The sequence below is a fragment of the Equus caballus genome, chromosome 14 (assembly GCF_041296265.1).
Source record: "Equus caballus isolate H_3958 breed thoroughbred chromosome 14, TB-T2T, whole genome shotgun sequence".
Classification (NCBI taxonomy): domain Eukaryota; kingdom Metazoa; phylum Chordata; class Mammalia; order Perissodactyla; family Equidae; genus Equus; species Equus caballus.
The window spans coordinates 68,682,517-68,701,154 of NC_091697.1; the positions used below are offsets into that span (position 1 = coordinate 68,682,517).

The window sequence follows — 18,638 nt, forward strand, 5'->3', positions numbered from 1 at the left end:
AGCCATATTAGCTGTTCCTTTATTTTCTAAGTCATAATACAAAAGCTATGTAATATTCTTATTAAGAACTCAACATTTTTGTTGAAGACTAAACAGGTCAAAAGTAATTCACTGCAGTACCCATTTATTTGGAAGATGAAAATTGCAAGATCTAGTTCACTTGTCAATTTTGCCTCAATACCGGTGGCAGAAATTGAGTGCAACCCACAAAAACAATAACTGCTACCACAAAGAAATCATAAACTACACAAGACTTAAATGAAAAGGGTTATTAGCTTCACTTGAAATTTAAGAGACCATGTCCACACATATACCGCTGCTGGGAGTAAAAATTAGTGAAAATTCCCTGGAAGAGAATTTGGCAATACGGACTGAAAATTTAAAACTTTCAGACCCTTTACTTTTAAGAAAATGGAAAAAAAAAAATTAGGAAAAGCCATAGTGCTTAGTGACTAAATGCCTGGGCTCTGGCATTAAAATGCCTGGCACTGAAGCATCACGTCTCCACTTACAAGTCCAGTGACCTTGGGCAAGTGACTTAGCATCTCTGGCCTCTGTTTTCTGATCTGTAAAATAGAGTAACAATGGTATCTTTCTCATATGTCTGTTTTGAGGATTAGAAGATTTAACATAAACAAATGCTCCTAGAAGTGTACCAGGCAGATAGTAAAATCTGTCTTAGCTATTTTAATTGTCAAAGCTGTTCATTTCAGTAATACTTAAAACCACAAAAACTTGGAAATAAACAAAATGTCTAACATTAGGGGGACTATAAATGTAACGTACAGCAGATCTATCTAATGGCTATGATCTAATGCTATTCAAGAAAGCAGAAAACATCATTGTACATAATTTCATTATTTTATTTTATTTTAATTTTTTAAGATTGGCACCTGGGCTAACAACTGTTTCCAATCTTCTTCTTCTTCTTCTTCTTCTTCTTTTTCTTCTTCTTCTTGCTTTTTTCCCCCAAATTCCCCCAGTATATAGTTGTATATTTCTTTAGTTGTGGGTCCTTCTAGTTGTGACATGTGGGACGCCGCCTCAACATGGTCTGATGAGTAGTGTCATGTCCACACCCAGGATCCAAACCGGTGAAACCCTGGGCCGCCGAAGCGGAGCGTGTAAACTTAACCACTCAGCCAGGGGGCTGGCCCCTCATAATTTTATATGACTTCATCTATGTTAAAAATATGTACACAAAAAGACTGAAAGGAAATACAGCAAAATGTTCAACATATGCATTTCTGTGTAGTATTAAGGATAATTTTTATTTTCTCCTTTATAATTTTAGATCTTTCCAAACTTTCTGTAGAATTCATATACCATATAACTCCTAAAATCAGAAAAAAATGCTATTTTTTCTTTAAAAAATTAGTGTCCTTGGGGTTGAGTTGGGGGAGGGATGAACAGGTGGAGCACAGAGGATTTTTAAGGCAGTGAAAACGCTCTGTATGATACTATCATGAAGGATATATGTCATTATACACTTGTCCAAACCCACAGAACGCACAAGACCAAGAGTGAACCAGACTGTAAACTATGGGCCTTGGGTGACTATGATGTGTCAGTGAAGATTCCTCTGTCGTGCCAAATGTACCACTCTGGTGGGGGATGTTGATAATGCAGAGGCTATGCATGTGTCGGGGCAGCGAGTACACAGGAAATCTATGTACCTTCCTCTCAGTTTTGCTGTGAACCTAAAATTGCTCTAAAAATACAGTCTTAATGAAATAAATAAATAAATATAATTTTTTTAAAAGTACCCTTTGTTGTTTACTAATCTTTTATATTCAGCTTGATGTCAGTTATGTGCATTTCAATCAGAATCCAGTCAGCAGACTACTGCAATTTTATCCCTCTAATTTTCAAAAATTGCTCATGAAATTTTTCATGGAACAGTTACGTAGAGGGTTCTGTAGTTAGTTTTTTGGGAAAATATATTTCTATTTGAAATATAGATACTTGCATTTCTATCTCTTTCCCTACATTTTGATTTAAATACCTGAGGTCCTCAGAGCAGTATGGGTGAGAAAAACATAATCCAGGTAACAATGAAACCTATTACATTGGTTTTATTATCTACTACTTCACTATTGCCTGAAGCACACTGTCTATTTATTACCTTAAGTCTGCTTGAATTTCTTATCAGCTAACTCTGAGTCTTGAACAGTTTAATGCATCGGAAATAGAGAGACAGAGAAGGATGGTTATCAGTTATCTTTATTTTCTCAGAACCATTCTGCTCTTTCAGCAACATGCTAAGCCATCATGCTTAAGGCAAGAAAAATTAAAAAACATTTTAGCATTTGGTAGATACACTTCAGTTTGGGGAGCCAGACTGCTGTATAGCTAGTAAAAGTACAGCTATTTCTACTATTGAATGAATTGTGAAATTTCATTCATTCACAACTTTAGAACTTGGAAAATACTCCAGAGATTGTCCTCTATAATTTGTTCTAGTAATGAATTTTATATACACGGACTCATTAACCAAGAAGTATTTGGTAGGATTTCCTAGAGCAATAAACTACAGAGCTTCAAGTGGATAAGCCATTAAGAAGAGGAAAACATTTAAAAACAAAAATATTTTGCAGATAACTGTTAATTCTGTTTTCATCAATGCCCAAATGGATCATTTCCTATGAGTTTTCAAACTCTTCAAAATTAAACTTAAGCTTAACTTATTTCTGTTTATGACATTATAAGAAAAATCATGGGTGCTTTCCAATCCACAAGCACAATGCTCACACACCTTCCCACCCATGGAGTCCAATCTCTCACTGATTCCAGGGCGCTAACAGAGCAACTCATCTTAACTCGTTCCTCCGTGAGAGTCGTGTCTATGCAGCAAAGCTTAGCAAAAGAAAAAAAAATTTTATATATATATATATTTTTTAAATCCATATAGCAGTCTTGTTACTTAAAATCATAAAATGAAACACTACAAAAAATGCTCAAGGTTATAATCAGTCTAAATTAAAAGAGAATCCAGCTAAAGCAGCAATCAATTTTGTTTCCAAACAGAACACTATTATGACATATTCCAATCTCTCTCTAACCAACAGTAGCTGTGATCCCACATTAACACGACCATTTGATGCAGAACAGTTTGCCAGTGAAATCTTCATAAAAGAATAGGCAAATTGGTACCCAAAGATGTCAGATTAACAACTATTTTTAAAAATCAATAGCTCTTTTTTCTACATTTCTTAATAAAAATGTTTACCCCATATCTAATAAGCCAGTAATGGTTAATTTTATCCCTAAAACTCTAGATTTTCACCACTATTTTACTTTTTTTCAATGTGTAGAAAAAAAGCAACATGGATTGATCTTGTATTCCAATGCTATTTCTTGTTAATTCCTTCTCCTCTCTACCTCTTCAAATCTTATCCACGTCTCAAAGAAAGATCCAAAATCTTCCTTTTTGACTCTTCATTTCCTCAAAGGACTTACCCTTCATGAACATCTCTAATATTTAGTTGTAACACTCGGAAATATGATCTCCTGCAGATGGCATTGATCCATTATGTTAATAATGACAATCTGAATAAATTGTAAGTTTCTTAACATTCATATCTTACCATCGTGTTTAAGCTTCTACTCTCTTCACCAAAGGTTCACCATACTACTAGGGACATAGCAAGCATTGGTTTATAAATCTACAAATACTCATTCCTATTCTCAATTCTGCTTTCTTTCCCCAAGGCTATGAGATCACAGTGAGAGTGGCCACTAGAAAAAGTAACACTTTTTTTACACTACTGATGTTCAAAGACAGGATAAATGCATCCAAAACTAACCTTGTGAGCTCACTGAGACCAGAAACTACAACGTACTCATCTTGGTAGCAATAAAAAGATAATATAGTACTTGGCAGATAGTAGGTGCTAAATAAATATGTCAAATTATACTTAGGGTTTTTCCATTATAGTATGGAAGACCAAAAGATCCATATTATTTCTGAAAAGTCGAAAGATATTTAAGGTTTTACTAAATTCTGAGGACAGAATAAAACTGTCCTTAGACTTTCTAGAAATCCTGTCCCTCTTCTTCCAATATATAATCTAATTATAAATGATTAAACAATAACTAAATAATCATAAAAGACACCTCTAATAATAATAGAATTTTGCTACTAATTATTAAAGTGTTTCAAGCAACTACTGATTTGCTCGATTCTACCCCACAACCTGAATTTTCTGATGACTAAAGTCCAGAACATGTCTAAAAAAAAGGGCAATTTCAAAATAACTTCAAACAAAAGTCCAATATTGCTGGCACAGAGCTTATGCAAAAGTAAAGAACAGAATATTCAAGAAAGAATACTGCATTTTAGTTAGAATGAAAAAAGCAGAAAAGAAAAACAAATACCATATGGTGTCTTATATAGTAATCTAATAATAATCACTTTTTGATTTCTAATTTCTGTTCCAAGTGAATAACAGCTCTCTGCTAATTTATATCAAAATATATATGGCCTAAAAGCACAGCATTGCAAATAAAGAAATTAGATTTTAAACATAACAGTTTATATTTAACATATACCAATGATAAATTGCCAGAATATTGAATGTAATATATGATGAATTAATAGCGATATTTATATTTATAAGGTATAAGCATAGAGACCAACAAGGTTTGTAATTTTCAAAGTTTTCAATTACTCCTTCACTCAAAACTACATTAAAGACATGTTCAGTCACATGTACAGTATTATCTTAAAAAGATAAATGCTGGACAACTGCAAGATGTCATAGGTTAAACATGCCCTATAAATATTTTGTTCTCAAAATAGCTATCATTCATAGCATATAAATGGCTAATATTTGGAGATTCAGCCATAGTATATCCAGCTCCATATGCAAACCTAGAATGATGCTATCTTCACAAAAATAACTAACAATCAAATCACATCATTTATCATTCATAAATTTCACTCTCAGGGTGAGAGTTTTACCCAAACAGGCCCTGACAGCCAATCAAAGCTTCCAAAGCATCTAGTCAAAATTTTCTCTCTAGATCTGTCTAGAAGACAGATCCTTTCATTTAGTGGTTGTACACTGTTTATGCTTTCCTATTCCTTTTATAAACCACCTGTTTGGGGTTTTTTTCCTTAAAAATTCTCAAGTAAATAAAGACACAGAAAGAGTGAAAGGGAGAGAGATCCACAGACTCCCTGATTTACTTCTTTGTAATTCTAATGAAGAGCCACAGGGAGGTTAAAAGTTTCTCTAGAGATCTACTTGGTCTCCAAAAGTCTACAGAATAAGGATGCAAAGCAGAACCAGGATCATATGTAGTTTCTTGTCATTTATTTGTCTAAAATAGGGAGCGGAGTGACACATCATAAGGATGTATGTGCCCACAGATGCTGAGTTTTCATTGACTACCTTTCTCTTAATCTCAGCCTCCTCTTTAACACAATCTATACATTACTGTACTGATGCAGGTTTCCCACATCCCCCACCTTAGAAACCTCAACAACTACAAAGCACAATTCTGCCAAAAGGAACATGCCCAAATTTGTTCATTTTTTAAAACGCCATAATGTTTCAGAGGAAAACACAGCCTGCCAAGGATGTCAAATAAAAGGATAACAAAGAAACGAACAGCATCTTTAGAGTTGAATTTCAATGCACAACCTCACCATCTGTCAACCAGTTGTGAAGCAATGACCCTAGAGAAAGCCTTCAAACACGAACAAGTTTTATCCTCACATCGATCATTTATATTAATCCCACTCTCAGGACCTCAGTAGTAATTACGTTCTGTCTGTGGAGCAACCTACAGAAATGACATTTGCCATTGGCAAACCGAACCCTGGCAATGAATGGGCCATTTTAACAGATTTGCATTTGGTAACAAATGCGGAGTTTAGTTCGTTCATAGAGGTAACGAACCGGGGAGAGGGTGGAGAAAGAGGAGGGCACTCTTTCTTCACTTTTGGACTGGAAATTGGGAAAAGGAGGTTAATCTCTAGAGGACAGACATCCAAACAACCCTCAATCTCCTCCCTCTTGGCCTCAGAAACAGGATTACAATTTTGGATCTAGACCACGCCCCACCCCTTCCCCTCCCGCCGCGGCCACCACCACCTTCGAAGTTACAGTCTTAGCTCTCCGGCAACTGCGGGTGTGGACTGCCTGACCTAGAACCGCACCAGGAGCCCATTCGAGAGTGGAACAGCCGGCTCGGACTCTGCCACCAGCTCCGCGACGCCACCAGCTGCCAGTCGGGCTCACGGGAGCCCCCCTCCACCCAACCTGGCCCTCTCCCCCGCCTGAAGCGGCAGCCTGAGTTACGCAGCCTCAGCCGTGACACTGCCTCAGCTTCTTTTCTATCTGGATCATGGATCACGGATCACAGGCGGGGAGTGCAGAAGTGGAACGGGGAGCGGGGGAGCCGGAGCTGGAAAGAACCAAAACAGTCCCGGTTCCCAAGAGCCAGGACGCAAGTGGCAAGACCCTGGCTGGTGCATGGACACCACACACACACACACACACACACACACACACACACACGCCGACGCGCCCTGCTCCCCAGGTTCAATGCCAAGTGGTGACAAGATGGGAGTAAGGAAGGAGGTAGGGTGACGGGAAGGCCCAGAGTTACTGGGAGCGACGTTCAGAAGAGAGCAGGGGATGCTTCAGGAACTGAGAAAGTGAGAAAGTCCCGGACCCCTCGACATCCCCAAGTCTGAGCTCTCTGCTACCAGCCAGGTCGCCTTCCTTCCAGCGGGGCTCGGGAGACCGGGAGGGGAGCCGGAGCTGAGCTCCCCCAGGCTGCCCTCCCCGGCCTGGCCCAGGGCCCGGAACCCGGCCCCTCTTCTGCCCTGGCTTGGAGAGGCTGCTAGGCAAGGAGCGACTTGCCAAAGGACTCTAGGGGAGTAAGAGGGCAGGAGAGGAGCATCTTGCACGCTCCGGCCGGCTGGGATGTTCATTTCTTCCTCTATCGACACACCCCCAGTTAACCCCCTCCTCCGACATTACACACACACATACAGCGACACGCGCGCGTTCACCCCTCCCACCATCCCAGGTCCATCGATTAAAACACTAGTTGATTTCTTCCTGATTGAAAAAACAAAGTGCAACAACTCTTCTCAGAAGTAGCCAGAGCAAAGAAAGTCCATCTGCAGGCGTCTTTCTATAGTTTCCTGGGAGTTAAGAAATCTGGCGGTCCCCAGTTAAAACAGGACCCGGAACCCCGAGGGAGCAAAAGGCGACGAACTCCTTCCCCACCCGTGCGCCTCTCACCTCCTTAAGTTCCTTAGCCACGTCCTTCAGGTCGCCCAGGACTAATTCCAGATCCTCCACGATGATCTTGATCTGTTCCTTCACCTTGGTTTTGGAGGCTGCCGGCGGTCCCTCGGCAGGAGAGGACGAGAAGGGGGTCCCCTTGGACTTGGCTGACATTCTTTGGGGGCAAGCGAGGCAGGTCAGCACAGGCGGGCGAGCGGAGGCTGCTGCGCGCCCCCGTCCCTGGCTCTGCTGCGGCCACTGCCGCCCCGAGGCCGCCACATCTTGGATGCTCCCCGGGCAGCGGAGGGTGGCTGCGCTCGGCGCTCGGCCGAGCGGCCGCACTGTGGTGCTGCCATCAACTCCCCGAGACGCGGCGCTCAGCGCGGGGCTGCAGACGCGCCAGCAGCGCGCCTGCGCCTCCTGCCGCCGCCGCCCGCCGCTCTCGCGCACACACGCGCTCGCTCCCCGGCCGCGCTGCCCGGGGCTGTCCGCTGCGGTCCCGCGCGCAGCCTCCGGGACGCCTCCCGCAACACCTGGGCCTCAGGGAGCGGCGAGGCAAGTTCGTGTCCCCTCGTCTTAATCCTGAAATGCCCTCATCGTCGCAGCCTATTGTATGTCTTCTCACAGCTAGCCTGTGTTCCTTCGGCTTCACCCCCTAGCAGAGACCTGGATCCACACCGCGCTTTCTGATTAATTTAGAAAGAACCACAATAGGATCAGGAGTTGGATTTAGGGTCCGTAAAGCGAACCTTAATGTTTATTCAGGACCAAAGTATGTCCGGAAGGCCTGCAGTCATTCTCCTAGCGACCTGCGAGTCAAATAGAGGTGTTCGTACTTCTGCAGAAAAAAAAGAGAATTGCATAAATAGCAACCCTTCGCCCCCTGGAATCGTGATAGTCAACCAGTATTCTTGAAGATAGCCTATCCCTACTGATTCCCGCAAAGCTAAGAGCGGATTTATTAACTTGAAGTCCCCACACTAAAAATCCCCTGGGAGATTGTCTGAGTCATCTTGGCTGTACTTATCTGGAACAGCTCCCTCCCCCCGCCCGTTCCTTTTTCTAGCTGTCCTTCCTCTTTTCGTGACCTATGCTGATGTATGATTTGGACAGAGGTGGGGAAGTACCCTGTCTGGATCTCCTCTTGAGGGAGCTGAGTAAGAGTTTGCCGCCAACTTTTTTCTTTTTCTTTTTTTCCCCTCCGTTTCAAGCCTTTTGCTACTAAATAAATAGGAAATAACTTTCTGACTATTCTATCAAAAGGACCCAGCGAGGGGAGTTAATAGGAAGGCTTCTGTTTCATTCTCAGTAGGTGGCTACCATTCTCATTAGCTAAAGTTTTAATTTCCTTAGTAGCAAACCCATGGGCTATTAGCTACTGGCCTGGCCGGCTGGCTCTTCTTTATTTTCTTCAGCACACACTGCTCCAAAACATTATTTTAACAGGCTTCCCATTTTGGTCATGCCTTAGCAGGGCTCTCTGTTTCCTGCTCTCACACCCCAGGTTGCTCCAACATGCATACATACATATATACATACATGAAGACAATCTTGGCAGCTCTCCTCTTCCCAGTTCCTTAAGCTCCTGATATTCGCTCTATTCATTCCGAAAAATTCGTCTTGACAAAATCTTTGGAAGTCGTCTTTGAAATATGGAAGACAGAGACAATAGAAGAAAAAACAAAACTTTAGAAATGATGTCAAAAGAATAGCAGCCTTGAAAAATCAGAGGAAGAAGAACCGTGGAAAGCAGAAGCTGCCAGAAGAAAATTAAGGAAAGAATAAGAGAACCAGTATGCACTAAACAAATTGGCGAGGAGAAAAGAGAAGAAATGATTAGAAGTGTTAAGTAAGTAATATACGTGAGTTCTCTAAAGGTAGGAAGAATAGTTTTTTGGGGTTTTTTTTTTAAGTTCTTTTATCTCTGCAGGTTCTTCTTTATTTCATAAAGATGTAACAGTAAAAATAATTTTATCAGGCTTATAAACTCCACCACTGGAAATTCCTAATCTTTAATGATAGTCTTATTTTATATCTGAAGAAAGATGAATGGTATGAAATGGTAGGAGATAATGTGAAAAAAAAGAGAAGGTGCTGGCCTCTATATTTGAATTTTTGACTCTCAATAATAGGCAAGTGAATAGAGAAGCCCCCAAAAGTCAGAGAATAGTGATTTTAGGCAAGAATATTGGAGAAGAGGAAAGGAAGTGGTGTTTTCCTTCCCACTGACAAAATAATCCTCTTGCAATATAAGAATATTTCCATGCTACACTGAATCCCCTTCACTAAAGATTAAAAAAAAAAAATATGTTCTCCTATGATATCCATCGCTATTAATGAACCAAACTATTCTGGCTCAAAATTGAATCATAATTATTACTCTAAAACATACCATCCACATCCACATCACCATTTACTGTTAAATAATGACTAGCAAGCTAGCTAGCTAGCTATATCTAAATACAATATTGAGTTAACTGAAAGGGAAAAAGTTAAAATTGGCTTCCAAACCCAAACAGAGAAAGCTAGTAGGATGCCAGCAGTAATGGCTACCACTATCTTCCAGTCGTTAAGCAGGTATAGGTAAAATATTCCTAAAGAAGCAAATCTTACAAAGAGAGTTAAAAAGATTAAAGGTAAGGGGGCAGAATGAAAAAGACACATGGATATAAAGAAAGTCTGTTTGCTCCCATTTTTTTATTACTACTATGGAAAAATCATTCATTCCTTTGGTTCATCCTGGACTCTCTCAGAGATTAGTATGTATGATGTTTTAAAGCCAAATTATAGGGACCACACAACAAAAGGGACACCTAATAAAATTTCTGATGAATCTGTCCATAAATATGTTTATATGCTAGTGCTAGCTGCAAATGAGCACATACTCAAACCACATCACTTATAAACGTAGACAGGATAACAGATTTCTAAATAGAAAAGGAAGGTGTTATTTATACAAGTGATTGTGCATCCAGCATTTTATTCTTTCTGTCTCTTTATTCATCATTTTCTGAGTTTTGCAGCAGGAAGGATTGGATAATTATGGGAGACCATCTAGTATTTGTTTTTTCAGTTCCAAGCACTTACCAGTATTCTCCTGTATGTGTGTGTTTAATCTATTGCAGTGGATCGCTAGTAATTAACCTGCATGAGGAAATACCATGACACTGACATAATCTTCACTTCAGAAAGAGCTTGAGAATATTCCCAAAATATTTTGTCCCATTTTGTTGGTGGTTGCTTTTATTGATATGCTACTATAATAGTGCTCATTGATTCTCAAAAAAAAGGATGCTATACATAATAGAACATCACTCTTAATGGAGACGTTTGGTTTTCTTTCTTTATTTTCTTTTGCATGAATTTATTTTTGTTTGTAAAATCCAATAAAGGTATTAGAGATATTTGAAAACAAAGAAAAATGTGATAGCTTTGTTCTGACCACAATAGTTTTCACTGGCTGATGTGGGTGGAGAATGGTGGAGAAGTACATGGAAGTCTAGGAGAGAAAACATTGTTGGTGAAATGCAGCATAGAAAAATTAGAAAAGTTCTCCATATATACATTGGCTATTAAATATATTGCCTATGTCTAGGCAGGGGTTCCCAAACGCTAGCATACATCAGATCTTGTTAAAACACAGATTGCTGGACCCCACTCCCAGGATGTCTGATCCAGTAGGTCGAGTTGGGGTCTGAAATTTGTATTTTACAAGATTCTAGGCTGCTAGTAAAGGACCACACTCTTAAAACCACTTGTGTGAGAGATTACACGAAAACTTTAGGGGTTTTTTTTAGCCAGAATAGCCTTATAAATCGTCTAGTTAGAACTCTTTACATTATAGATGAGAAAACTAAGGCCTTGGGAGGTTAAATGGTATATCCAATGTTTCACATCTAGGGAATACAAATTGGGAGCTAGGACCCTGTGTTGACTCATACATTTTGTTGAGTTGTCTTCACTTGTCTGTAAAATGTTTCCTTTTTATGTATCAACTGCTTTTGGCATGATGACTATCTACTATAGATAGTTATTTGTAAAAAAAAATAATAGTAATGCGTTCTGGAAGTTTAAATACAAATACTCTTTATAGTATCCTAATTAGAACTGTGTATATTGCAAAGTAGCTGCTCAATAAATACTTGACAACAGAATGAATGAATAAATAGAGTGTTATCCATCTCTATATGTTTTGAAATTAATTCAATTCAACAAATAATTTTAAATGGCTGCTCTAGGCAAGAATCCACGCTATGGAATAAATCTGTCACTAGATTTAGTAAGACATAGTCCCGGCAGGAAGAACTAAAAAGTTCCACACATGACTCTATACAGAGTGAGATTACCTCAGAATATCTCATCCTGCCTTCTTTCCTAATTATAGTCAGTTAATGTTACTTGACCTCCAAAGTCGAAGTATACTTGACTTTTATCCCTGTAACAGAAACTGAACTTTTGCATAAGTCAACAAAGGAAATGGTCTTATAGCTGAACCATAGAAAGGCAAGATTAGAAATATCTTCAAGTAGGATTGGAGCCAAACATTCTAGGACCATTGGCACTATTTCTTTTTGTCCCTGGGTGCCACCCCCTTTTTGTGAATTGGCTTCATTCTCTTAGGCCAGTTTCTCCGTAAAGTTGATCCTTGGTCACTCATATGTCCAGGCTCACATCTTCACAACTTTGTAACTAGAAAAGACAGAAGTCATCACAGCAAGCTCCCAGGAGGGGACTTTGATAGATCTAGCTTAGGTCATGAACACAAACCTCGCTGTTCACTGTGTTTGCGTCTGGTGCAAAGCTGTTATTACAGTTGTTCCATTCTTATCATAGAAAAGTCATACAATTATATATTTTAGTACCATGATTTTCCAGCAGGTGGCAGTAAAATGAGTTATTCTCCCAAAATGTGTATATTATGATAATTTTCTGCTATATGGTAGTCAAGTGTTTTCAGGAGGGAAAATCGTTTTCAAATTCACACAAAGAAAGGCAGCATATGAATTAGCAATGGTCATCCTTGGGTCAGTAACTGGTGGTGAGGAGGTATAACGGCTGGCCCAATTTGATCAAGTTGCCTACACTGTGGCCTGTTTCATCCCCTGAAGAAGAAATGTGCCTCTGGGAAGATAAAATCAATAGATATCTACCATAGAGCCTTTAGATTGGATTATATACCTTACTTTCTTCTCACTTACAGACTGACCTTTTTGAACTGTTTGTACTTCTCAAAGCTAGCTTTACTCAAGTCTTAGATTTGGCATTCAGTTTACCCAAACAAAGAGCCACCAACCTCTCATTCACTCTCACTCAAGGTCTCAGCTCTAAAGACTTCACCAAGCCCAGAACTGTTGAACTGCCCCCACCCCATGTGCAAGCAATGCTGAAACAATTGCTGCCTTTCACTCAAGTTTTTAGGAATTTCCACTCACCCTGAAACCCTGAAGCCCATGCCTGACATGGCAGTCCCAATCTCATTCTACCTGTTAGCTTCAGATTGCTGGACCAAGTGAAGAGAGAACTTGAGACTTTCAGTGCTCCAAGATTCTTACAGATGTGGCTAAGGAGGTGTTCTTAGAACTGGGCCAATTGCCACTCTGCATAGCTTAACAGCTTCTTTCCCTGGAAGGCAATTCATCTACAACCAAGAAAAACTTGATAGCTTAGTAGAACCCAATACACCCTGCTAGCACCAAGACAATTGAAAGTTTTACTCAATCATTCACGCACCCAGATAACTTGAGTAGATACTTGGAGATCCCTGTTTTATTAAGTTTCAGGGTCTTCATTTTTTTTTTTTCTCAAGGTAGTGAGTAAGAGTGAGCCAGGAAGCATTATTGGTTTTAATAAGGTCAAAGAGGACAGAGAAGTGGGCAGAGGCTATATCCTCCCCTCTGCTATTGGAATACCCTGGCCTTGGGGAATATAAAGCCATGTCCTGCCAAGTAAAAGGTGGCCAACAATGTTATTCACTATGTGTGGCCAGATAGAGTGTGTTGTTTTAGTTCCTCATCTGAGAACTAGGATAGAATGACTCAACTCTGCGAACAGTCTGCAGCATTCTGTGTAATGCTGAAGTGTAAGGACTTAGTCACTCTGCCAGTCTGAGCTAGTGGGCCTTGATACAAGAATTGGGGTCCATAATTAAGCAACCGCTCTATTTAATTGGCATGCTACTTCCATTTTTCACCCCTCTCTCTGGTCAAAAGTCCGTGAGCTATGGCCTAGGCCTCAAACCAGGCCTCAAATATATATAAACGGGTATTGTTATGGACTGAATGTTTGTGTGCCTGCAAAATTTATATGTTGAAGCCATAAATCCTAATGTGATGGTATTTGGAGATGGAGCCTTTGGGAGTAACTGGGTTGATTAAGACATGAAGGTAAGGCTTCATAGTAGCATTAATGGCCTTATGAAAAGAGGGAGAGACAGAGATCTCTCTTTCCATCAGCTTGCACTGGAATGGCTATGTGAGGCCTCTGCGGGAAGGTAGCCATCTGTAAGCCAGGAAGAGAACCCTCACCAGGAACTGAATTGGCTGGCACCTTGATCTTACATTTCCTAACCTCCAGAAACTGTGAGAAAAATGAATCTCAGCTATTTAAGCCACCAAGTCTACAGTATTTTGTTATGGAAGCCCCAGCTGACAAAGATAGATTTTGTTTTGTTTTTCCAGCTTTGTTAAGATATACTTGGAGCCAGCCCTGGTGGGCTAGTGGTTAAAGTTTGGTGCTCTCACCGCTTTGGTGGCCTAGGTCCACTTCCCAGTCATGGAACCACACCACGTGTCTGTCAGTTGCCATGCTATGGTGGCAGATCACATAGAAGAACTAGAAGGACTTACAACTAGGATATACAGCCATGCACTGGAGCTTTGGAGAGGAAAAAAAGGAGGAAGATTGGCAACAGATGTTAGCTCAGGGTGAATCTATCCCTTCCACAAAAAATATATATCTAATTGACATATAACATTGTGTTAGTTTAATGTATACAACATGTTGATTTGATATACTTCTACATTGCAAAATGATTACCACCATAGTGTTAGCTAATACTTCCCACTCATCAGGTAATTACCATTTCCTTTGTGGTGAGAACATTTAAGATCTACTTTCTTAGCAACTTTCAAATATATAGTCCAGTATTATTAGCTATAGTCACCATGCTATATTTTAGATTCCTGAAACTTATTCATCTTTTAACAGGAAGTTTGTACCCTTTGACCAACATCTCCCTTTTCCCCACCCCACAACTCCTGGTAACCATTCTACCTTCTATTTCTATAGTTTGGCTTTTTTAGATTCTACATATAAATGATATCATACAATGTTTGTTTTTCTCTACTTCTTTCTTTATTTTTTCTCCCCAAACCTCCCCAGTACATAGTTTTATATTTTAGTTGTGGGTCCTACTAGTTGTGGCATGTGGGATGCCGCCTCAGCATGGCCTGACGAGTGGTGCCATGTCTGTGCCCAGGATCCGAACCAGTGAAACCCTAGGCGGACGAAGTAGAGCACGTGAACTTAACCACTCAGCCATGGGGCCGGCCCCTCTGACTTGTTTCACTTAGCATAATGTCCCCAAGGTCAATCCATGTTGTCATAAATGGCAGGTTTTCTTTCTTTGTCATGGCTGTATAATATCCCATTATATATGTATACCACATTCTTTATCTATTCATCTATTGACGGACACTTAAGTTGTTTCTTTATCTTGCCTATTGTGAATAATGCCTCAACAAACATGAGAGTAGAGATATATCTTTGAAATCTTGATTTTATTTCCTTTGGATATTTATCCAGAAGAAGATATTCCTGGATCATTTGGTAGTTCTAAGATAGGTTTTGGCACTGAGAAGTGGGAACTGAAGGGAACACAGATGGAGCAAAACAAAGGAAGGCTGTTGGACTTCTTAGATCCTATAGGATTATATCACAGCTGTTATGGCACAAATTTGCATTCTCCTTCAAGTAAAGTGAAGAAGGATCCCAAAGGTGATTCAGAAATCATTAGGTCCATCGCCTTGGTTTTAACAGGCCCGATGGCCTTCGACCAAAGACTTGGGAACTAGATGACCCTGAAAAACCATGGGACAGAGCAGCCCAGAGCCTTGGGGGTGTGAACCCCACCCAGCAGAGCCATAGAGATGGGATCATCGCCCCAATGGGATGTAGGGCAGATCATGGAACCAAGAAGGATTATTCTCAAGCCTTAAAATCTGATGGAATTCACCTTGCTAGATTTTGGATTCGCTGGGGACCCATCATCCTTTCTTTCTTTCCTATTTCTCACTTTTGGAATGGAAATGTCTATCCTATGCCTGTCCCACCACTGTATTTTGGAAGCACATTAACTTGTCTAGTTTCAAGGTTCATAGCTAGAGAGTAATTTTCCCTCAGGATGAATTGTACTCCGAGTCTCAACAATTTCAGATTTAGATAATATTTAGCTGAGACCAGACTTCAGATTTTAGAGTTGATGCCTGAACAAGTTAAGACTTTTGGGACTGTTGGGATGGAATGAATGTATTTTACATGCAAGAAGGACCTGAATTTTGGGATCCAGGGACAGAACGGTATGGACTGAATGTTTGTGTCCGCTCAAAATTCATATGTTTAAGCCCTAACCCCCAGTGTTATGGTATTTGGAAATGGGGCTTTTGGGAGGTAATTAGGATTAGACGAAGTCATGAGGATTGGCCTTTAAGATAGGATTAGCAGTCTTACAAGAAGAGAAAGAGATCTCTCTCTCTCTCTTTCTCTCATACCTGACTCTGTCTCTCTTTCTCTCTCTCTCCATGTACAAGCATCAAAGAAAGGTTATGTGAGGATACAACAAAAAGGCAACTGTCTGCAAGCCAAGAAGAGACTTCTCACCAGAAACCAAATCTGCCAGCACCTTGATCTCAGATTTTTCAGCCTCCAGAACTGTGAGAAAATAAATCTCTGTTCTTTAAACTACCTGGCCTATGGTATTTTGTTATGGCAGCCAGCACTCCCTGAGGCAGGTATTGTCCACGTCAGAGGAGTTCTAAAATTACATGAAGGTGGTGGCATCTCTTAGAGAGTATTTGAGATAAGCCTTGGAGGTTGGCTAATGCATAGAATATATATGTGAATAACACTCTCTGGGATTTTGTAGTTCACAAGGTGTAAAGTTAAATATTAAAGTCTTCAGTAATAGACAAAAGGAGTAGGGAGAGAGAGAGAGAGAGCAATTTTCTCAGTTGGGATGGTTGCTGTGGATGTGCAGTAGATACAGCCTAAGGGCCTAATCTAGGTAGGAGTAGCAAGGCTGGATTGGAAATAATCCATAGGTTTTCAGGAATGAGAAGGAGGTATTAGCCACATGCGCTGGCAATTAATTTAATACATCAGTAAGAAGGAAGTCAAGTTTGATTTTAAGATTTGAATCTATGTTATTTTCAAATGTTCATTCTCTTATCTTTTGAAATATTCTTAAAAGTCATGCATAATCTGGTAATGATGCATTTTCCTGGACTAAAGGAAAAAGAAGCAAAATGTATGTACCATATAGTATGAAATCAAATGGCTGTGCACTTTTCTCCTAACGAGAACTGAAGTATGTATATAAATGATACACTATTCAAAGACCAGGTCTTACCCTAAAAATTTATGTATAAGAATAATTAACATCACAAAATAAGCAGATGCTTGCACTCTAATGAAAACACTAATTATAGAAAGATTTTAGATCTTATAACTTCAGAAGTGGAAATGATCTTAGAAGCTATATAATCCAAATCTTTTAGTCTTACTGTTATAGACATTGAGTTCAGAGAGATTACATGATTAGTCAAAGATCACAGAATCAACAATGACCAAAATCAGATCTTCTATATTTGGTCATACATGGATCCTTGAATAATACAAATAAGTCAAGAGAACATTAGCTGTCCCTAAAATGACTCTTTTTGAAAGCTTTGTATAATAATGAAGTATCATACAAACCATCTCCCCTACCTTTGAAGCTCCCTACTTCTTGAAGCACATAGTCAATCTCTAGTACTTTAAACAATCTTGGTGGTAATATCTTCTGAAAGACAGCAGGGATTAGAAGTAAGCAATAATGCTAGAGACTCTAGAAAAGTTCTATGGGAGACCTCGAAAGGCATATCAGAATAAAAGACAAAAGCAACCATTAACTTGGTAATATGGCAAAAAGATTAGTATGTAACTTGGCACAACACAGATTTCTCATTATTATGTTTCAAAAATTTAATATATGTTTATAGGGTGGCAACATATAAAATATTGTTAACCATCGTCATTAATGAAATTTGATCAAAACCTTGATATCTCTAATATTTTAATATTTGGTTCTAATTTTGTTAAATTTTTCTCAAATATCCTTTAACATACTTGCAAGCTGTTTTTCTCTTTTTCAATAACTGTTCTAATTCATCGAAATTATTTTCAACTCAGCATGTATTTATAAATACCATAATTGAGAGAGAAGTCCCAGTGTTAACAAATTTCAAGACAATGTCTTTATTCCACAGTAGCATCCTATCATAATGACCTGTTCCTATATTACTTAGCTTTTCACATAAGTTTTGTAAAAGCTTTTTAGTATTACCTGTATAAAGGACTCTTAGACTGTATTTTGGTGTGCTTAACACTAGCTAATAGTTTAGTAGGACATTTGAAAATGGTTCAGCCCTCCCCTCCTTTGCACAGACCTTCAGGATCTCTCATTCCAGTAAATGCCAGTCATATTAGCTGTCCAGATACCTAAAAGCCTCTCTCTCCGCCCCAACACAGGGTGGTACTGTTCCCTTTAAAAACCACTATGCCAGAGGTATGTAGGATCTAATGGAAGAAAAAGTCTCTATCTCTTATTTTGAGTTTTTAAAGAACTGTTACAAAGAGCTTCTCTGTTTCTCTTATTCTTTCTAAACAATAAAACAACAGGCTCCGGTGAAAACTCGCTGGATTTGAAGTTAGATACATCAGGTTTGAAACTCATGTTCTGCCACAAGCTATGTGATCTTAGACACTGAAACTCCACCACCATGTGCTTCTTTATCTGCAAATGTAGATACAATACCTATTTTGCAAAAGTGGATTGAGAATCAAAAGAGATAATGGCGTGGAAGCGTTTTGTAACCAGTGAATTACTGAACCACATGGTAGCCACTGGTATTGTTTTTTGTTTGTTTTGATTGATGTTCTCTGTGCATCAAGGAACCTGCTTCCTCCACTGTTCCCGGACTTGGCTGCTTTCCTGAATTGCTTGATTAAGTAAATTCCCTTTACAACAGCATTTTTCAAAGTACATTCTAGCAGTTTCAATTTTCAAAAAAAATTTGGAAACACTGCATACCATGTACCCTTTTTATGTAGCAATGAGGTTAAAGAACAGGATAT

General features: G+C 39.5%; 1 protein-coding gene across 3 annotated transcripts in view; it reads right to left on the reverse strand.

Moving 5' to 3' along the window:
• The window catches only part of PRR16 (proline rich 16), a 280,900-nt gene extending 272,720 nt beyond the window's left edge, over positions 1-8,180 (reverse strand). The window contains exon 1 of one of the 3 annotated variants that reach the window (XR_002799704.2): positions 7,263-7,663. Coding sequence is in view for 1 of the 3 variants with exons in the window: in XM_070233198.1 (XP_070089299.1) it covers positions 7,263-7,421 (159 nt within the window). In the remaining 2 variants the exon portion in view is untranslated. Of the gene's footprint in view, positions 1-7,262 lie in introns of all 3 variants that reach the window. The other 2 variants (XM_070233198.1, XM_070233199.1) reach the window with 2 other exon arrangements.
• Between the last annotated feature and the right edge of the window lie 10,458 nt (positions 8,181-18,638).